The 19,879-nt window shown below is 38.3% G+C and overlaps 2 protein-coding genes across 9 annotated transcripts in view; both read right to left on the bottom strand.

The window, feature by feature from the left end:
• The window catches only part of ATAD1 (ATPase family AAA domain containing 1), a 448,477-nt gene that overhangs the window by 285,377 nt on the left and 143,221 nt on the right, over positions 1-19,879 (bottom strand). The window lies entirely within an intron of this gene.
• The window catches only part of RNLS (renalase, FAD dependent amine oxidase), a 144,745-nt gene that overhangs the window by 6,610 nt on the left and 118,256 nt on the right, over positions 1-19,879 (bottom strand). For 4 of the 8 annotated variants that reach the window (XM_073353770.2, XM_073353765.2, XM_073353766.2 and 1 more), the window contains one exon: positions 8,933-9,108. In XM_073353770.2, the coding sequence (XP_073209871.1) occupies positions 8,933-9,108 (176 nt within the window). Of the gene's footprint in view, positions 1-7,283; positions 7,344-8,932; positions 9,109-10,339; positions 10,420-13,559; positions 13,678-17,418; positions 17,471-19,879 lie in introns of those variants that run through there. The other 4 variants (XR_012160021.1, XM_073353769.2, XM_073353771.1 and 1 more) reach the window with 4 other exon arrangements.

Raw genomic sequence — 19,879 nt, forward strand, 5'->3', positions numbered from 1 at the left:
GTTTCTAAAGATTTCAGTACTCTTATCAATATCTTCTTAGAGAACGTAGATTAATGAACCTTCTCAGTTTTCCCCTAGCCAAATATTAAACTAAAATAAGCTGAACTGTTATTTTCACTGAGCAGGTTTGGTTATCTGTCACTGCGGAAAGAGGATCAAGAAAGAGCTATAGTTAATTATATGTTTATAACCCACATGATGGGCTCCAATCCGTTAGAAGTCCACTCTAGGTAGAGATATTAGATGCAGATTTTCTACTATCCCTACTGAGTGCCTGCAACAATCTTCATCATCTGTTACTATACTGTATTCATCACATTGGGGACTCATGACTGACAGTCCTGGTACTGTATATTGTTTTTACTTAAAAATTAATAAAAATGTAAACTTCAACCAATACCATAAGGCAAAAAAACCCACAAACTACCGCAGCACACTGAAATGCTTTAAGACAAGAATCACGCTGGGTTATGCAAACAAAGAAGGATAAGATCTCACCTATGTCCTAATAACCTGTCTCATCTCACAAAGCAGAAATCCAAAGAATATAAACACCAGAATATATTTATATATATGGTAACCATCTATCACTGGATCATATGGTAATTTTCTCTAGCTGGGAGGTACTGAAGGTCTTCAGGATTATAGGAAAAGAACAATATAAGGAGTGAAGAGGTCAAGGAAACTAACACAGAATTTATACATAATAAATATAATAATACATAGTTCTTATGCAGCACTTTTCATCAGTAGGTCTCAAAGAACTTTACAGAGGAGTTCAGTGTCATTATTCACATTTTATAGATGGGAAAACTGAGGCAACCCGAGGTATTGTGACTTGCCCCTAGTCACTCAGCAGAGCCAGGAATAGAACTCCTGTCACCTGAGTCCCAGTCTAAGCCTCTAGTCACCAAGCCACTCTGATTATTCCTAGCAATATAAATGTGGCTTGTTACAATTTATTGTGATTAGCAACTGCTTTGAAGGGCAAATAACTGTCCAAACAAAGGGTCCATACAGTTTTTGCATTGATTTAACTAAATCAGTAAAATACCTGAATTTGTTAAATAGGTGCAACCTTCTAGTGAGGGCAGTTACATCAGCATAAAGGTATTTATGCTGGTATAGTGTGTCTTGGTACAGTTATCAAAGTGGGGAGGGAAAATTATGACACAAAAGGGCTTCTGAAAGCTTTATCAGAAAAGCCACAATTTCAGCCCTTTAGTTTACTGTCCATCAAATAAATATAGCTTAGCTAGGGAAATTGTGGTTCTACTCTGAAAAGTGACTATAAAAATGGCATTATGAGATTCCAGATTCATTGTGTCTCAGTCACTTCCAGATCAAATAAAAAGATGTTTTTTCTAAGTACCAAGCTTTGCAGGCTCAATCTGCAGTCTTTAAATCTAGATTGGGTTATTTGTTTTTTCTTTTTAAAGCATCCTTGTATAGCAAAGCACATTTGCCTTCTTTAACACTGGGATGACTATTTTTTTCTAAACGTGTATTACTTCTGTCACTTAACTATCAGAACACGATTAAAAGAGCACATAATTGCAGAAGTGAATGCTTTGGTAAAAAAATAATCAAATACGTTCCTCACTAAAGCCCCAATTCTACCTGTATGTGTAAAACTACAACTCCCTTTTAATTTCAGTGTCTCAGCATACCACCATGCCCATATATGAAAGGCTAGAAATTGTAGGGTCCAATTCTGCCCTTACATACGCAGGTTACTCCAGTTAATTTTAGTGGAAATTCTAGTACATGGAGAGAAGAGTAGGCATCTTAGTTTCCCCTATAATGAAAACACAACTATGCTATGCCAAGGAAGAAGACACAACTATTCACTGAGATGCAGCAGAGTATATTCAAGGGAGCAGTTTTTTTTAAAAAGAAATCCCATGCATAGCCAATACTCTCAGCTTTTAAAAAGGTTCCAAATGTTTAAATGATGTCAGTGATACCACAAAATATTTTTGGGGAAACTTTCAAAGGCACAAAGGGCAGTTAGGTGTCCAGTTCCCATTCCGTACAGACTATAATTAGTACCCACAGACATCTAAACATCCGTATACTTCTCCCAAGGCTGCACTGTAGAAGACAAGAGGAAATCCCTTCAAAAGATGAGATTCAGTGCATGATGGGAGATGTGCCACAAAAAGCGTTAACTAAAAAATGACTTAATCAGTCTTCACATAAACGTACTATAACATTTAAGAGTTCAGATGGCAAATCTTGCAAAGCAGGAAATGTCTGTAACATTGAAACATCAAATAGGGTATAGCTACAGAGCATTGGTTCAATCATTGCCCAGTTTCCTCCACTGATAATATTAAATCTATGTAGCTGCTCCTCAGTATCCCAGTAATAGAAACCCATAAACCTCTTTTCCCAATCCTATATAATACACCAATTGATAAAAAAACACAACTCAATAGAATATTTGGGGAGTTTAAAATTGGCAACCTTGCAGGGAAAATCCAATTTAAAATGACCATGTCAGTGGGAGAATCCAGATGATGCCAACACTTACTGAAATAAAATGTTTTTAAAATTTCATTTAGTCAGTGTCTATTAATTTCAAGTTTCAGAGTAACAGCCGTGTTAGTCTGTATTCGCAAAAAGAAAAGGAGGACTTGTGGCACCTTAGAGACTAACCAATTGGTTAGTCTCTAAGGTGCCACAAGTCCTCCTTTTCTTTTTATTAATTTCAAGGTACTTGGAATTCATGGAGGGGGAAAGAGGGTTTATTTTTGGTAATGTGTTTTATGCCAGGAAAACTTGACTAATGGTATTAATGTGTTAAACAACATAGTAAAAGACCATGATGGTTTTTTAAACCATGCTTCACATTTTTACACCTTGTTCTAACACGTTTCCATTGTATGTGACAAGATTGAATGTCCGTATTGTATGAAATTGTTACTTCTCAAAGCAGCTCATAGCAGTTATTCAGCACTGTAAGAGCTAATGCAGGAGTGGCAGCGTGGACTTAAAATAAGTGAAATCAAGCCGGAAGAGAAGGGAGAGGGAATAAAGAAGATAAGAACTGTGTTGGAAGTTGATGACAGAAACAGACAGAGGAGGAGCGTGGGAAAAAAGTAGCCAGAGAAAGGAGGGAGGGAAGGAAAAATAAGACTGGAGGAGTTGAAAAAGAAAATAATCCAGAGAGAGACAAATAAAAGAAAAACAAAGAACAACAGAAATTTGGGAGATAACAAGGTAGAAATGAGGAAAATAATGCTAGAGATTAAGGAGGAAAAAAGTGAAAGATGCAATTTTCCCCTCCATCATTTCTTGACTGTCTAAACTCTCTTGGATCAAAAATGTGTTTTGGTTGACCCAGGTTACCTTGGAGTACAATTGTAAGCTCCAGTTTATTAGTGAAATCCTGGCCCCACTGAAATCAATGGGATCTGTGCTCTTTGACTTCAGTATGATCAGAACTTCACCCCTTATGTTTTTTTATTTGCTGCTGACAACAGAAGGTCACATATACTAACTCAGTAATTAACAGGAAGAGAAATGAATACTCTGCAGAATATAATTCTCATTGGACGTGTCTTAACTGAGCAAATAGAATAAGTGTGTGGGGGGAGAGAATGTACATAGTAATCACGCCGATGTAGAATGCTATGGGTCAAATTAAGGATCAAAGTTGGATGACCAAATCATGGGCTTAATGGGGACAAAAGCCCAACAATATTAAGTAATATCATCAACAGTATTAACATGCCCTTAACAAAAATAGAAAAATATAAAAGTAAAATATCTAAACAATTAAAAAAGTAAAGAACATCTCACTATTGGGTAACTTTTTTTCCCCCATTGCAACCAAATCTGCGTCACTTTTACACTTTTGACCAATTAGGAGGCATTAAAAAAAGCACTAACAAGCTCAATTATTCATAGACACTGAAAAGAATATGATGATGAGTATGAGCTGCATTTATAATGCATCCATTCAACCCTCTGTTATGTAAACACCTTATGGCATAGAATACCTCCAGTATTTTCCAATGTGGACCAACTACAAAAGAAAACCCCATCCTTTTGTGTTTTACATTATTAGCAGGTTAGAAAAGCACCTTCCTTTCAGGAGGCAACTCTTTAAGGGGAATTTGCAGCAAATTATAATCCATCATCTAATATTAAACACGAGAAATAATTTAGTCTGGTCTGTGTACTGTATACCCTGCCAGAGATCATGTTTCCATTCAGGTCAGTAGTTATTTCGAAGTTTTTCTAATAGGTCAATGTCATCAAGCATAAACAATGGAGGAAGGGCTAGTAGGGGGACAGGCTTTGTATGTTGCTCATTCAATCTTTCATTTTCCCCTTGTGAATTTTTTTTGTTTCTAATTTGTAAATGATGAGAGAAAGGTGAGCATTCAACCTTTTAAATATGACTTTGCATTGATCAAATGAGACAAGGTGATCATTTGAATCTGTATATTTTAATCAAAACAATGTATTTGAGGTCCATATTTGTAAGTCACCCCATTCTGCATGTAACAATGCTGGACATTTCTGGACTTTTTTAAAAGACACTGCCCAGAAAGCGGTCATCAAAGCCATCCTCTAGCCATATTGTGTAGGCTATTCTCCACACCCCCGCACCCCTCATGTAAAGCGACTCTATCAAAGAGACATCCTGAATAGGGAAGTCTTTGATTCTAGATGCTAATATAGTCTTATCATAATTAAACCATGGGATACAGAAGTGTAGCTGTGCTGCTAAGTAGTATCAGTCAAAGTTTGGAAGCACTAATCCCTCATCCTCTATGGGTAATTGTAATGTCTTCATTTTAATCCTGGATTGTGTTTGGCCCATATGAAAGACATAACTTCTGTATTTAATTAACAAGCAGGACAAATCCTGCCTAAAAGAGTCACGGAGAAGACCCATATATCTTTCTATTTCCTTTTGCTTTGGTGGCAGCAGCTTATCATAATTTAAAATAAAGCTAATTTTAAGGAAATTAGTGATTTCTGTACTCAGGTATTTAATTTGAGTAGTGATTATTTGTATGGGGCCCTCCTTCTGATATAGGGATGGAGTTTTATCAAGATAATAGCTCAGTTTTATGTCAACATTATTTTCAAATTTGAGAGTTCTCTACATTCTCCTAGTATGTTAAAGTCTCATGATAATTCTTCCTATGGAATGGCGATATAAACTAAAAAGGTGTTGAAATAAATGAGTTTGTTTTGTACTGGTCCTGTTTATATCTTCTCTTGAAACTTATCCTGAGTATTTCAATTGCCAAGGTCAAGAGTATGCCTAAAAGTGGGTATGCTTGATATAGTCCTTTGGTTTTAATGACATACTTTTTGTTTGATCAAAGATTAAAACCCTGGTCTCATCCAGAAAATCCAACCCAGTGAGCCTTTTTTCATTTTTTAAAAAAATTGCTGTCACTCTGCAGCATTTACATGAACAAAACATGTATTTTATAAATATTTTGATACCAGAAACATTAGGCTCCAATTTCAGCCTGAGAATGAAAACTTAACTACTGTAGAACGCTAAAAGAGAAGTCATGATAATATCAGAGTTCTTGTTATATCTATTAAAATTACAGGGAAACAATATAAAAATTATTGAACTGTATAAAATGAGAAAGGGAATGGTTGAAATGATTGGTGATTGGAGAGAAGGCTATGGCTTGTGAGTGAAACCATCTGTCACTGGATGTTGAGAGGGGAGTGGGTAGAGTTGTAAATTGTTTAGGGACTTTATATCTTTGAATCTAGCAACTTCTAAAAAATGGGCAGAGCATATAATAGCATTTATGTTGTGGTTTAATTTTTAATTACTGAAAAATGGACAAATTCCAGGACATAGAAAAGATAATGGCAAAATACAGTATTTTAGAAAGACGAGAAAAAGAGCCTATTATGCAAAGTAAGGTTCATTATTATAAAATAATTGTTATTGTTTCATTCTATATAAAATATTTAGCAGTGTGTGTGGATTTTATCACCTCCCCAAAAAAATCTGACCCTCAGGGAAAACGCATTTTGCAAGGGCTCACAAGGTATAAATTATCTTGGAGAATGTACTTGTTAATTCTATTCAGTACCATGAAATTAAATGCCTTTTTTTAGTCCTTTACTTAATACACATTCTCATGGTGAAATAAACCAGAATTACACCATACACAATACATATGGATCTATACCACCAACAGCCCCATGATAAAACTCCATCATATAGCAGTTAAACAGAATATTACAATTAAGAGCACTGTGATGTATGAACACAATTAAATGAAGTTTGCAAAATATGCTACAATAGCATTCTATTGTAATAATGCAATGGAAGATGGGTTTATTTTGTTTAGCTCAACAGCTGGTTTTGTTTTGTGAGCTCTTCCTTGATCCAGTCACCATGTCTCCACCTGTCTTTCTTTAAAGCACACCTAATCTAAATAGCCCCTCAAACCATACCCCTCCACTTGAAGTGAGAACTAGATAGACATCAGATAATGTAGAAGAGAAGAATCTAAATAAAATTAGATTATTAATACATTATCTAATTTATTATACTTAACTAAAATAATTTATTAATTATATTAAGGATTATAGTGGACAGCAACTCAACATGAGCTCCCAGTGTGATGCTGTGGGGAAAAGGCTAATGAGGATGTATAAACAGGAGAGTAGGACATAGGAGTTTGGAGATGATTTTACCTCTGTACACAGCATCTGTGAGACCAATACTGGAATACTGTACCCAGTTCTTGTGTCTACATTTTAAAAAAGATGTTGAAAAACTGGAGAGAGTGAAGAAAAGAGCCACAAAAAATGATTCAAGGGCTGGAGAAAATGCCTTAGAGTGAGAGACTTAAAGAGTTTAATCTTTATCAAAAAGAAGACTGAAAAGGAACTATTAAAATCTATAAGTATCTTCCCGGAGAGAAAATACCAGCCAGTAGAAAGCTATTTAATCTAGCAGAGAAAGGCTGAACAAGAACCTAATGGCTGGACATTAAAGCCAGACAAATTCAAAATGAGAAATAAGGCATAAATTTTAACTGTGAGGGTGACTAACCTTTGGACAAAACTACCAAGAGAAGTGGTAGATTCTCCATGTCTTGATGTTTTCAAATCAAGACTGGATACCTTTCTGGAGTTAGTCAAACAGAAGTTACTGGGCTCAATGCAGGGGCAAAGGGGTGAAACTGAATGATCCGTGTTATACAAGACTAGATGATCTAATAGTCCCTTCTGTCTTAAAAAATCTATGAACCTATTAACAACATGTGTACTAAAGTCAGTCCTCACCTCCTGTTTTGAGTGCCTTTGTCTAGCGACTATCTCTTCTGGTCTTGATTCTGTAATGGAATTCATATGAGCAGGATCCAGAAGCCTGCACTGCGCTTACTCCACAATCAAGGTCTCTCTTCACTCTCTGGGACAGGGATCATGCTTCTGACTTAAAGCATGCAGCATGCTATTGGCATGTTGGGTGTTATTGTAATCGGAATTATCAACTATAATAATAAACATGGTAATTAAATTACCTAGCTGCCATAATGATAGGCACTGTGGGAATTAATAAAATAATATTAAATGATTACTAATCAGAGAACTCCATGAGTATTTTCAGTGTAAATGGTTTTCAGGAATTTGAATCCATGTAACAACGTTTTGTCCTAGGGTTTGGATATCCTGAATGTTTTTATTTAAAAAAAATTGAGAGATGTTTATTAACACAAAAAAGCAAAGAAAATGTATAAAACACATGTTTCTAAATAAAAGTAACAAATGATTTTCAAGAAAAATATGAAACTATGTTAAGTTCCTAGCTACACAATTTATTTTTAAAAACATTGTGAACTGGGAGCTGACTTGGCAAATATGTTTTTGTATATGTAGCTTATAGCAAATGAAAAAATGTTACCAACTAGGCCAGATTCTTAAACTTGGTTGCAAGCCAGTGTAACATGAACAGAACTTACAACCAGTCCTTTACAGTCACTTTTGCAGATTTCATAGAAAGTAAAAACCTTTGAAGTAACTAACTACTTTAAGTAAACATTTTGCATGAATGTCCAGGTTTAATTTTGCCAATGTCATTTAACTTAAGAGGTTCTGAGTAAACATCGACATACTGTATATTTCAGTGCTTTCGGAAATTACTAACCGTTTCCTTTGGGGTTTTTTTGAGACATTTAAAATATCCACATTTTTCTGTTATTTTCCCTAAGATAACTTACTTTACGTTTAATTTTCATGTACTGGCAAACAGAACTGGGCCAAATACACTGGGAGTATTTGCTTCTCAGCAGTAGGTTGGGAATTTTGCTAATACTATCACCTATTCACCAACACCTGGAAAAGGCAGGTTGAGTTACTATATTAAATAATACAGCAAAAATCTTGTTGAAATGCATGGGTCCATGAGAAAAGGGCTGCTGAATTATTTCCTTGCTGTACCCCTTACAACATGCCCTACTTTCACATATAGTGAACTCTGGGTAACTTTATTCTTTGTACAAAAGGGATAAAAAATGCTAAAAATGTTCAGTAGTTCAACCCACCCACCCCACACCCAGCTAGTGAAAATTATTTTGCCGTATTCTTTATGTAGAAGTTTAACTATGGATGAATCCATTATGGATACTGATTATCCTTCATAATCAGATTTTAACCTACTTACTCTCTGTAAACCTGTGGATAGTTGATAATGCACTTAGCTTTAAGAGTCCTGTATACAGTGGATACAGTATACCTGTAAAATGGCAGTGCCCATATATCCATATAGTAGCTTTCATCCAGAATGATTGATTGTAAAGCAGTCTACAAATTGATTGTACAGATATACAAGAGCTCAATATTATAACATCGTTTTCTTCAGAGTAAGCTGTAATATGATGGCCTCTCTGTTACTCACAGATCATTCTTTATGATAGATAATTACCTGAGAGTATCTCCACTTCTGGCACTTGATGCTAGTTGGTTTAGGCAGACCTGGCATAATATTTTCCAGCTGATCCAGGATTATCGGCTGCACCTTTTCCTTATCCCATTCTAGATGTGCAATTCCAAATGGTACACTGGTGTGCACAACAACAGATGGCCCAAATTCGGAAGACTCTGTATGGGTGACACAGAAGGAAAGACAACTGCTTTCAAAAATAACCCCAAAACTTTCACTGAATCAACTGAACTAAGGATTGGTTACACTGCTCCTAAATTTAAAAACTTAGTTGTGGAAATTGATAATAGATGTCATGGATGTCAGTCTGCCTAAAATGAAATTAAACAGAATACCTTACAGGTACCAGCCACCATCCTTACTACTAAAAGTTATTCAATGTATCTTTAGGAGAGACTCAGACACATAGTGTAGACACTTAAGGCTACATTTTCAAAGTGGCTTCAGTTCCTCCCTCAAGTTATTGGATGCACACTCTTGTTCCCCCAAGGTTTTTTGTGACCCCCCCTCCAAAGATTTTTTGCCTATATTGAGCAGATATATCTAGGTAAGGTACCATTTATGATGTAGACATCCATTTACTACAGTGGGAAGTGAAACAGAGGTCTTTAAGTTAAGCAGACCATGTACTAAATCAGGCCAGCAATACTAACAACTTCACTTGTTAGTGCAGAATGTTCTTCTTTATTAGGGTTTAATACCATGACTTAGTTTGATAGATATACAATTTGAGCCTGGGTTTTCATCTCTGCAGAGATGTCAAGTTATTTGCTGCTCATTCTGAATTATGCACAAGTGTGTATCAGAAAATGACAAATGGATGCGAGTAAATAAGAAGTTGGATGTTTTGTTCTACAGAAGAATGTGAAGCTCTTGGGGAACCTATCACATTCCCTGGTGCATGTAATTTGGGTCTGGCTAATTTCCAGAGATTTCATCAGGCCCATTAGGGATTGCTGTTATGGGGAGGAAGGAAGACGTGAGCCCATTGGAAGGGAAGAGTGGGTCAGGAATCCTACTGCAGTGAATCTTGACTGAGTCCAACTCCCTTGCCCAGTAACGGTCCTCTCCCTTGCAAGACTACTCATTGAGATCAGCTTTCCCCTGATGCTGGGTCTTATTCTATTTCAGTCTAAGAAATAACAGGAGGGAGGCTGCAAGTGTCTGCAATAGAGGTTGATGGTGGGGACTGGAACAACCTGCTGCAGTCCTGCTCCCTTGACAGACACCAGCCTGTTGCGATGGGATCCAACAACTGAATCCTACATGCTGCTAAGCTCCCTGGGTCTCGGTAGAGATAGATTGTTCCTAGATCTGGGTCTCACAGGTGCATGTTTGACATCATTCTTGGCTCCAATCTGCCAAATCCACAGAACCAGTGTCACAGACCTCCTGAGGCCCCCAGTTGCTTGGACACATTCCCTTCAGAGTCCCCATGGCTGGAGAGTTCTGGTTCCCCTAGTTACAGCCTTCAGGGTCCATGTGGCAGTAAAGCAAGGAAACATAGGCTTAGCAAATGAATTACTTACACACACACACATACACTTTACTTTTGAAAAGCCTAAGAGCATTACAGATCAATGTAAAACAAAACAAAACTCTTGAATGCACTGCCCGTGCCCCAGTCTGCTCCCCAACCCCTTTTTGTGTGTTTCTGGGTTTGGTTCCAATCCACAGAGGCAGTGCTGCCCCCAAGCTGCAGGCCCTGGGGTCCCCACTTCAGAGGTTGTCTGCTTGGTGGGCTGCCCCAGAGACATAGACCCTGGAAGCCATGGGGTCCCCAGCTCAGAGGCCGTCTGGCAGGCAGGCTGCGGCAAAGCCTGATGAACTAGAAGGAAATGAACTAGAAAGAAATCAGATATGATTGCAGATGAACTAGAAGAAAATCAGATATGATTCTTTCAGAACACAGATATATTGCCTAACTGTCACAGGAACTTCCTTGTATGGAGCATATTTGTGGGAGGATAGCCCTTTTCATAAGACTTTAAAAGCAGAAGCTGGGAATCTAGAGGAGGATTTATTGTAAAGAGGGAACGAAAAGCGATGGAACTGCACTGGAAAGGAGAGCATGCCACATTTTGGGGACATGGGAAGCAAGTTGCCTAAGAAGCATACACACCCTCAGCACCACATAGTAAATATACTCACCTTAGGTGCAAAGAGTTAAGTGGCACGGGCTTTGAGGCAGCCTACTGCCAGCGACCTATGTGTTTACACTGGCCACCAAATACAAAGAATAATGTAAAATCATGAAGCTTCCCAGGCAGAAAAGAAGAACAATAAAAAGGGAAAGGCTCCTATTAGCTAAAGTGAGAAGACACAGCATGTCACTGTATCACACAGCAATGAGGAACAGCAATCAGGAGATGTGTTATTGTTGGGAACAGCAGAAGAGAACTTCCTGTAATTTCGCTTGAAACCTAAACAGCTATGAACTTAAAACAGTGGTTATTGGAAGGGCATTTTTTAAAATTAAGGGTTATTCTTGGATGCTAACGTTCAAAAACAAAAACAGAGCAAATCAGAGTCTTTAAAAATGGCCAAGATCTTGGCCAACTTCATTGTAGTTCTGTAAACACAGTAGTGTGGTAGAGCATGTTAGCTCACAAAAGTAAAATTATATGAGATAAGTTTGTCTGTTACAGCTCTTCCAGTATGCATTGGATTTGTCCAAGTTAACTTTAGCTGATTGCAATCACACAATTTATTTTTCACTATGAAATTTCAAATTTGCCTATGTTCTAGCTCCACTCTGCTGTCAAAATATAAACAAGTTCCAACCATGTGGCATGACCCCACTTTTCTTCTGTATGACTATTCTAATATTCTGGAGGGTAGGTCATAGTAAAATGTAAAGCACACTGGCCTACTGTAGCTCAAGGGGATTGTGATTATCTGTCAAGAACCAGGACTCCTATTGCTGCTTTCATCCTTTTAGAACTCTCTGAAACACAGCAGCAAATGCCAAGCGTAATTTAAACAAATAACATCCCAAACTCTGACACAGACAAGCAGCCACACCCATGACAGCTAGAGTATGAAAGTATGAGTCAAAAGGAGAAAGCACTTCCTCTTTCAGATCTGAACTGTTGAAGAACTGCATGGTGTACAACCACAAGTGATGTGATGTACTATCAAGTGTTCTAAGAGCCTGAGTATCATAACTAATTTGCTTACATATTTACATAAATATATGAATTCTGTCAATTTATATTGACCCCATGATGCATTTAAAAACACAGCGTACAAACCTTAAAATTGACTTTTTTTTCTTTTTTGTCCATCTTTTTCATTTCTCGTAACATGTTACTTTACTTTTCTCATATAACTCTCTCTCTCTCTCCCTTTCATGATGTTCTCTTTCCTCTTCCTGTTTCTACCATGGACTATTTTCTTCTCTGGCTTACCTTCCTCTCCCTTCATTTCACCCATTGCCCTTTCCCCCTTCCCGTGCCCAGCAGTGGGTAGTGAGTCAGAGAAAAGGGGACTGGGAAGGAGCTGCTGTTACTTGGCAAAAGATGGAGAGGTGAAGGAGATGCTGGCAAGTGGAAGGGAAAGGGAAGTGCTGCTTGTGTCTGGGTGGGCAAGAAGTGCTATGGCCTTGCAGGGGAGCACACAGCCTGCACCTGCTGTTCGATGTGCACAGAAACTGGGGGAGATGTCACTCATCTGGACTGCATGTGTGATTGTGCATAATCCCTTTCTGTCAGCGGGCATTTCATTTTAGCAGCAGCTCCTTTACTATTATGAACTGTTAACCAAGGGTGAGAAACTCCATCTCGCGATGGGATGTGTCAGCTGCAGGTTTGGTTTTATTTTAACCTATCTTTCCTCATATATATCTTGCAATGCAAATTAATATATGTAATGTCCTGAGACATAAAGAGAAAATAAACATAGATAATTGGAAACATGTATACCAAACAAATCAAAATCAATGTAAAAGTTCAAGGAGTGGGGCAGAGTTTTTTATAAAAATTAATCATAGACACATGTAGGTTTACATACACACAAGAAATAATCCTTCATAAACAACACAAAATCGTTCATGGCACACAGAAACCATATTTCAGGTTGCTCCAAAAGGACAACCTCTGGAGCAATATGAGACTTGAATTATCATGAAAAGCTAGTAAGAATCAGAAAATTAATTTTAAGGTAAATATAAATTTCAGACCAAAACCTGTTTTTTTTGTTTTGTTTTTGTTCAATTATCATTGGAATAATCCAATTGTTCTTCATAGTTTGATTGACCATATATTTTGGCATCCAAAAATTATTTGCAAAGTTGAAGTGCTGGAATAAAGCAAATACTTACATTCTCTGTGCTTTAATAATAATGATGATACAAAAAGCAGATGTAGTTAGTGGGATAAAGCACTCCTACCTGGGAAATTATCTCTTATAAAATGCATGTTCTTAACAAGCAGTATCAACTCTCTCTTGTCTGGATTGAGTCTCAGCCAGCTCACTTCCATCCATCCCAAACCCTATCCCATCTATACAATGGCATATTAGACTGAGCCATCCAATTCAGATGAAAAGACTTAGAAGTGTATGCCATCCACATGCTGATGGCAGCACAGCACAGCCCCATTGCACTTACCATCTCACTATCTCCCCCAATGGCTTTTTAAATACATGTTGAACAGAAGTGGCGTTAGCACATAGCCTTGTAGAATCAGACAAGAGAACCTTCGGGGCATCCCTTGGATTCTCCTGTCCTGAAAAAACAAAACATATAAAATGTGAACTAGTCTGCCCAAGCCAAGGTCCACACCTGAACCACCAAAAGCTCATGATCAATGATACTGTAAACTGCTGATAAGTCTAAAAAAATTGCCATGGACATGGAGAAGGAAAGAGTGAAGAGGAGAAAGTCCCAGCAGGAAAATGAGAGAGAGAGGCAGCAGACCCAAATGGTGCAGACCCTGGTTGACCTAAGATTCAAAAATTCTGGACTCCCCACTCTCTGCAGTCCTTAGAGAACTCCATGGTAGCAACTCCCTATGTCCCCCAATATCCTATGTGACATCATGGGTCACATCCTTACGCTTACCAGTCCATGCCAGAGGACAGAAAGGAAAACCATGGCTTCACAAACACTGACCTGTGAGAACCATGGCTGGTGTATGTGTAGCCACAATGGACTACATTTATACACTGAAATGGACAGAAATGTGTAGTGCCTTTCCAATTTTAACTTTTAATCTATATTTGGTGTGAATAGCATCCTGGTCTGTCCAGGAAGGTAGATAGACTCCTTATTGGTGCAAACTCTGGCATCCTGAACTTTTCCTGTGCAACCCACATTGGCATCCACAAATCAGCCTCTGTGGTTGACAAGAGCCTGCAAAACAATGAAGTACCCTTTGCGGTTTATGTACTCACGTGCTCCATGAGAAGAGCAAACTATGGGCGCATAAGTCCTATTGATGGCCCTGGCACAATTTGGAAACCCTATTCTCTCAAATAACATCCCAATCAAAACCAGCATTTACTGCAGGGACATTGTTTACACCAAACGCCTTTGGGTAAATCACATGCCGGATTGCATCAAAAAGTTCTGCCATGACAGCCCCCACAGTTGACTTTCCAACACCAAACTGCTCAGCAATGGACCTGTAGCAGGCTGAGATAGCCAGCTTCCAGATGGTTATGGCAGCCCTCATGCATGTGCATTGATGGTGGAGGGTTGGAGCAAGCTGCTTGCAAATCTCCAGAAATGAAGCTTTCTTCATGCAAAAGTTCTGGAGCCATTGCTGGTCTTCCCAGCTCTGCATGGCTATGTGATCTGCATGGCCCGTGCTTGTGATCCTGCTCTAGAAGCACCAGTCAACACTCCTTAGCATAAGCAACTACACTGAGAATTGTGAGCCGCATCAGCCAGCTTGAGTCTGCCATGTCTGTATCATCGTTGTCCTCCTCCAAAAGTGCCTTCGGTAGATCAGAAAATGCCACTGAAATGTCCACCAGCTGCTCTGCCCATTTCCTGACACAGGAGTGAAAGTGCAAGCAGGGCAAGTTCTTCAAATGGTAACTCCTCCATGTTTCAGACTGCTGTTGCCAGGAGCATGTAGCTCAAAAGACTGCTCGGCAGGAAGTGTTGGCAAGCTGCAACAAGTTCCTGTAAAGTGCCATTGGATGAACAGTTAAGTTTTCCCACAGTGCACCACAAACTAAGGACTAGAGCTGCTACAGCTGGGGAGGATGCTAGGAAGCCTGGGATAGTCTGGTTTGGCTTAGCTCTGCATAGTGCAGTATAGACGCATGAGCCTGGGTGTGAGAGGTGGGTCCAGAAAGTCTAAACCCAGGGTCAATATTCAGTGTGGATGCTCAAACCTGGGCTTATAAACACTGTGCGTGTGGGCTCGAGTCCCACAGAGCTGGATTTACACTGCTATGTAGACATACCCATAGCTATTTAATCCATATAAGCAGGCCTCAGTCTCTTGACCTTGTTTTAGGTAATTTAGCTGTGACTAGTGCAAGGGAAGTAATTTCTTCCTGCATTTTTTTTCTTGATGTTTCAGCCTCCTTTGACTTCAGGATCTGCAGCAAATATACTTTTTAAAAGGTAGAGTCTGTCCTTTAGTCTCTGGGCATCTTTATCAAGCTCCTGACACTGGTAACTCCTCTCAAACCCACTGGCTCAATGCCAATAATTCAGTTTAACATCTGTCTCTTCAGATCACAAGGGACAAGTGAGAAATGATCCTTGAAAAATATTGGACCTATTGACAGACATCTGTGTTAACAAGAATTCACTAAAAGGCATATCCAAAACAGGTGTTTTTCTCCAGCTGATCAATGTCTTTATTCTCAATATTACCACCATATACTGCAACAGCGGAAAACTAACTTAATATAAGTTCATACACTGAGTTTCTTATGAATTATGAAGGACATAGTCATAACTGGACTAGTTTTTCTTGTTTACCATGTCACAAAATATTGACAAATGGCAATACTTGATTAAAGGTGAAAAATTCAGAGATTAAATCCATCTCTTTGAAGATTCATTTTACTTTCAGTTATACAGAAAAGAATAATATATTATGTTATGTTTGGAGTATTATCTCAATGGATTCTTTTTCAAAACCTGTAAGAAGCAGAAAAGAAAAGTGGTCTTTTCATGCATTTATATCTTGCAAAACACACAATTTGGCAGGAAAGAGAATCAGGAAAGGAGAGTATGAGATTCTGAATGGGAAAGCTTCATGAAATGTGCTTATTTGTATTTGGCTTGGATAGCATTCACTTGTATTAATTTTGTGATTTAAAGCACTTAGGCAAATTATTATTGTTCACTCCTTTTCTATAAGCCTTTCTTCTTGGAAACTCAGTTTTATTCACTCAAGTTTAACAGATATATTTTAAACTTTTAGCTCAAAAGAATCTTAATTAAAGATACAATACATTATCCATGATGCAACAATTCATCAAGTCTCTAGCACCAGAGTCTTAGCTGAAAAATGACTTCTGTGTTTAAATAGTGAATAAAATTTGAAAAATATTTTGGGCTCTTTGCGTCAGTTCTGTTCTCTTTGCTTTGCGCTACTGAACAGGCACAAAGTGAACAGATTATGGCTGGAGCTGGTCAGCAGAGAATTCCCTTTGTGCAGGGGAAATCTCTGCAGGGATGTGGATGACAAAGGCAGATGCTGTGGCAGCCACCCCTAACCTTTGGTGAAGGGGAAGGAATGAGGCATGCTAAAATCAGGAAGCGGTTGTATCAGAGCAGAGCTCTACTACATCCATCTTCCACGGGCATAAGTTAGAGCAGGCCCTTAACTGCTCCAAATTCTGTAAGGGCTAACTCGCACATTATCAGGGAGCGGCAACTGGCTCAATATTGCCTCCACCCTGCATCCTAGCAGAGCTTGGACACAGTGGAGAATTAAGTCCTTTCATTTTTCTATTTGTTTTAGTGCTGTATTCTGTCAATTCTTTTCATTCTATGTTGAGTAATAGTTGACTCTTCAAATACTGCTACTGATTTCAGTGAGGCTACTTACAGAATAAGGTACTACTCAAACTGACGAAAAGGTGTCAGAATATGGCCCTTAAGGTTTTAAAGAAACTTTGGTATATATAGCATACAATATTAACAGCTTAAAAACTAGATCACTTCTATTAGTCAAGTAAAAGCTTCTGTTATCTTTAAAAATAAAACAAAGAATGTTGGTCCAGAAATTCTATCAAGTCAGGCTGTATAATCATTCAATTTAGAAGAAAATTTAGAGCTTTCAAGATAGCAGCAATCTGTGATCAGTGTGATGATGTTTGTTACCGGATGTGCCCGAAAACTTCTGGCAAACTGTATCTTTAGCTCAGCTAAAAAGTGGAGTTCAGGAATATTCAAAGTTTAGTGCTCTATTGGCAGATGGCAAATAGTCCGACAACATTACAATGGTGCTTGGCACAGGGTCAGTCTCTACATATTTTGTGACCTGAGAACTTACCTTTGATTCTGGGATGCCTCAGTCTTGAGATCAGAGAAGCTGAAAACTATACCTTTTATGAAGAGAAGGAAGAAATGGAAAATGGTAGATTTAAAAAGCAGCAGCAGGTTCAGAAGACAAAGGCCTAAAAACAGTGAGATATTCTAGCTTGTGAGCTGTTTTAATTATACAAGAGAATATTGGGTGAACATCTTGAATTCCTTTCCTCTCTGTTCTGAATTTTGATCAGGTTAGTGCTGAGTGCCCATGCAAAAGAACAAGGAACGTCTGTACTCTTTAGTCCTGTGTAAGATAAGGTCAGGATTTGACCCCGTGTGAAGGACCCTATAGTTGTTTCAAATAGCTGTTGAAGTGAGTATTGGGCAGTCCTCACAGAGAAGAGGCCAACGTTTCTGTAAAAATAAAATAAAAGCCAGCTGTATTTGTCCAAAGATAATTATACACCCTGAGAGAATGTTATGTGCTTGGCCTGAACTGGTGATCACTATTCAGTTCCTATGCTAAAAAGATCCGACACCGACAAAACATTACCACATTAACACCCTTGTTCTGCCTCCACAGAGGCGCCAAGGACTGAATGTACAGAGAACATCCTCACTCTTAGAAGTGGTCGCGCTGGCTCCTGACTGAAGCACGTTTGTGGGGAGTGTGAGAAAACTTGTACAACAGCCTGTGTTTGCTGTATCTGCTTTGTGGTTTAGAGAGAAGACTCAATAACTTTCAACAAAACAAAAGCCACTGTGAGCTCTGAAACAACTAATAGCCACACCCTAACTTCTGGCTTTAGCAAAACAGAAGAAATTACTTCCATGTAATCACTAAGGTGTCCAACAATACAGAAGTCCAGAAAAATATTCCCACTGGTTCTAACACTGGTTCAGCTGAACAATACTACAACTAGAAGGAACAACACTGCGGCCTGGGGAGTGAGGCCCATTTTCACCACTTGTTTGGTTATACCTGTTTCCAGGCAGGTTTAGTAAATCAGTGGCAAAAACTGTTCTGGTCACCAGAGTACTGTCTATACTGGGAATCCCACCATTATTAACAGGGGTTGCTGGGAATTTTTTGGTAAGTCTCTCCCTCACATCAGTAGCCAAAGGGACTTATAAACCTCAGTTTGCAACTAGAACATCTTTATTTATAAGGCTGCCATAAGAACGGTGTCATCTTTCACAGAGGAAAATCTACCAGGTTTTTTTCCCCTCATGTTCCAGGGAAGTGGAGGATACCAGTGTCACAAAACCTGGAATTAGAAGAGAAGATTTAAAAAGGAAAGATATTGTTTCCTAGTGGGTAGATTTTGATGGCACTTAATGCGAGGCATGGAGTACTTTCTTACATTATCCAAAAAATCCAATTTGTCTGTGAAGAGTGGGGGTTGGGATTTTGCTTTCTGTTAGGCAAAATAAGCTATTAAAGCTAGGCAGACAACTGACAAAGGAGAGCATAAATGCCACTCTGTGCCAATAGCAGCAGAGAATCTGGGGCTAAAGTGGAATGGCCTCACTTGTTCCTTGAAACCTTGTGGATACAGCTGAACTGCCTCACTATTTCCAGGAAGGGAAGAACAGTTCAATTCCTCAGACTAGAAGAGAGGTCAGGATCTAGATTTAATAAAATTACATCTAAACTAAAAATAACTAATAAAATTCTAGACCCTAAAAGAAACAGGAAAAATACACAGACTTTCCTCCAAAATGTCAGTATTAATGGAATCTATTTTATTGGTTGGTAAAAGAACAGACTGATCTTGAATGTCTCTTAAAAATTCCCATGGTTTGCAGAGGTTCTTTATTCTGCATGGTATCACTGTAATGTACGTACGTCTTAGAAGAACTCACGTAAGAGGAGTATGAGCAGTATTAGATTTCTGATCTAGTATTTCTTTATCCTCATGATTGTTTCTGACTGGCTTCATAATAAGGAGGCAGACTAGGCATGGGATTATGAAGGAAATCCACATGTAATAAGCTGTAGACTCTTCCATGAGACAAAACTTTAGCTGTTGCCTATTCCTAAAACTGCTCCATCAGTACTGAGGGATAAAGGAGTCTTCCCTTTACAATGTAAAAAGGATACTTAAGAATTATGCTGAGCCTGAAACCATGAAAATGTGTTTCCTCTTCCTTTTAAATTATATAATGACATAGCTGATTAAATAAGAGAACGGAACTTGCTACCTTCTGTATGTCATCTGTCTTTATTCCTTTAGAATGTAAAGATTCTGCAGTCTTACAAATATGATTTTTGGAATAATTTTGTTGAAGAATTCCCATTGTCCCTTATAAATATTAATGGGATTTTTAAAACAGCCTATTGTCTAACTCTTTAATATACATAGATACTATGCAGAGAAGTTAATATACAATAGAAGTAGGATCTTTTCATGACGCAATGTTCAAGAACACTACATCTGCAGGTATGAGCCTCATTAAAAAACAGTGGGTCAGCTCTTCAG

The sequence above is a fragment of the Lepidochelys kempii genome, chromosome 7 (assembly GCF_965140285.1).
Source record: "Lepidochelys kempii isolate rLepKem1 chromosome 7, rLepKem1.hap1, whole genome shotgun sequence".
NCBI lineage: Eukaryota > Metazoa > Chordata > Testudines > Cheloniidae > Lepidochelys > Lepidochelys kempii.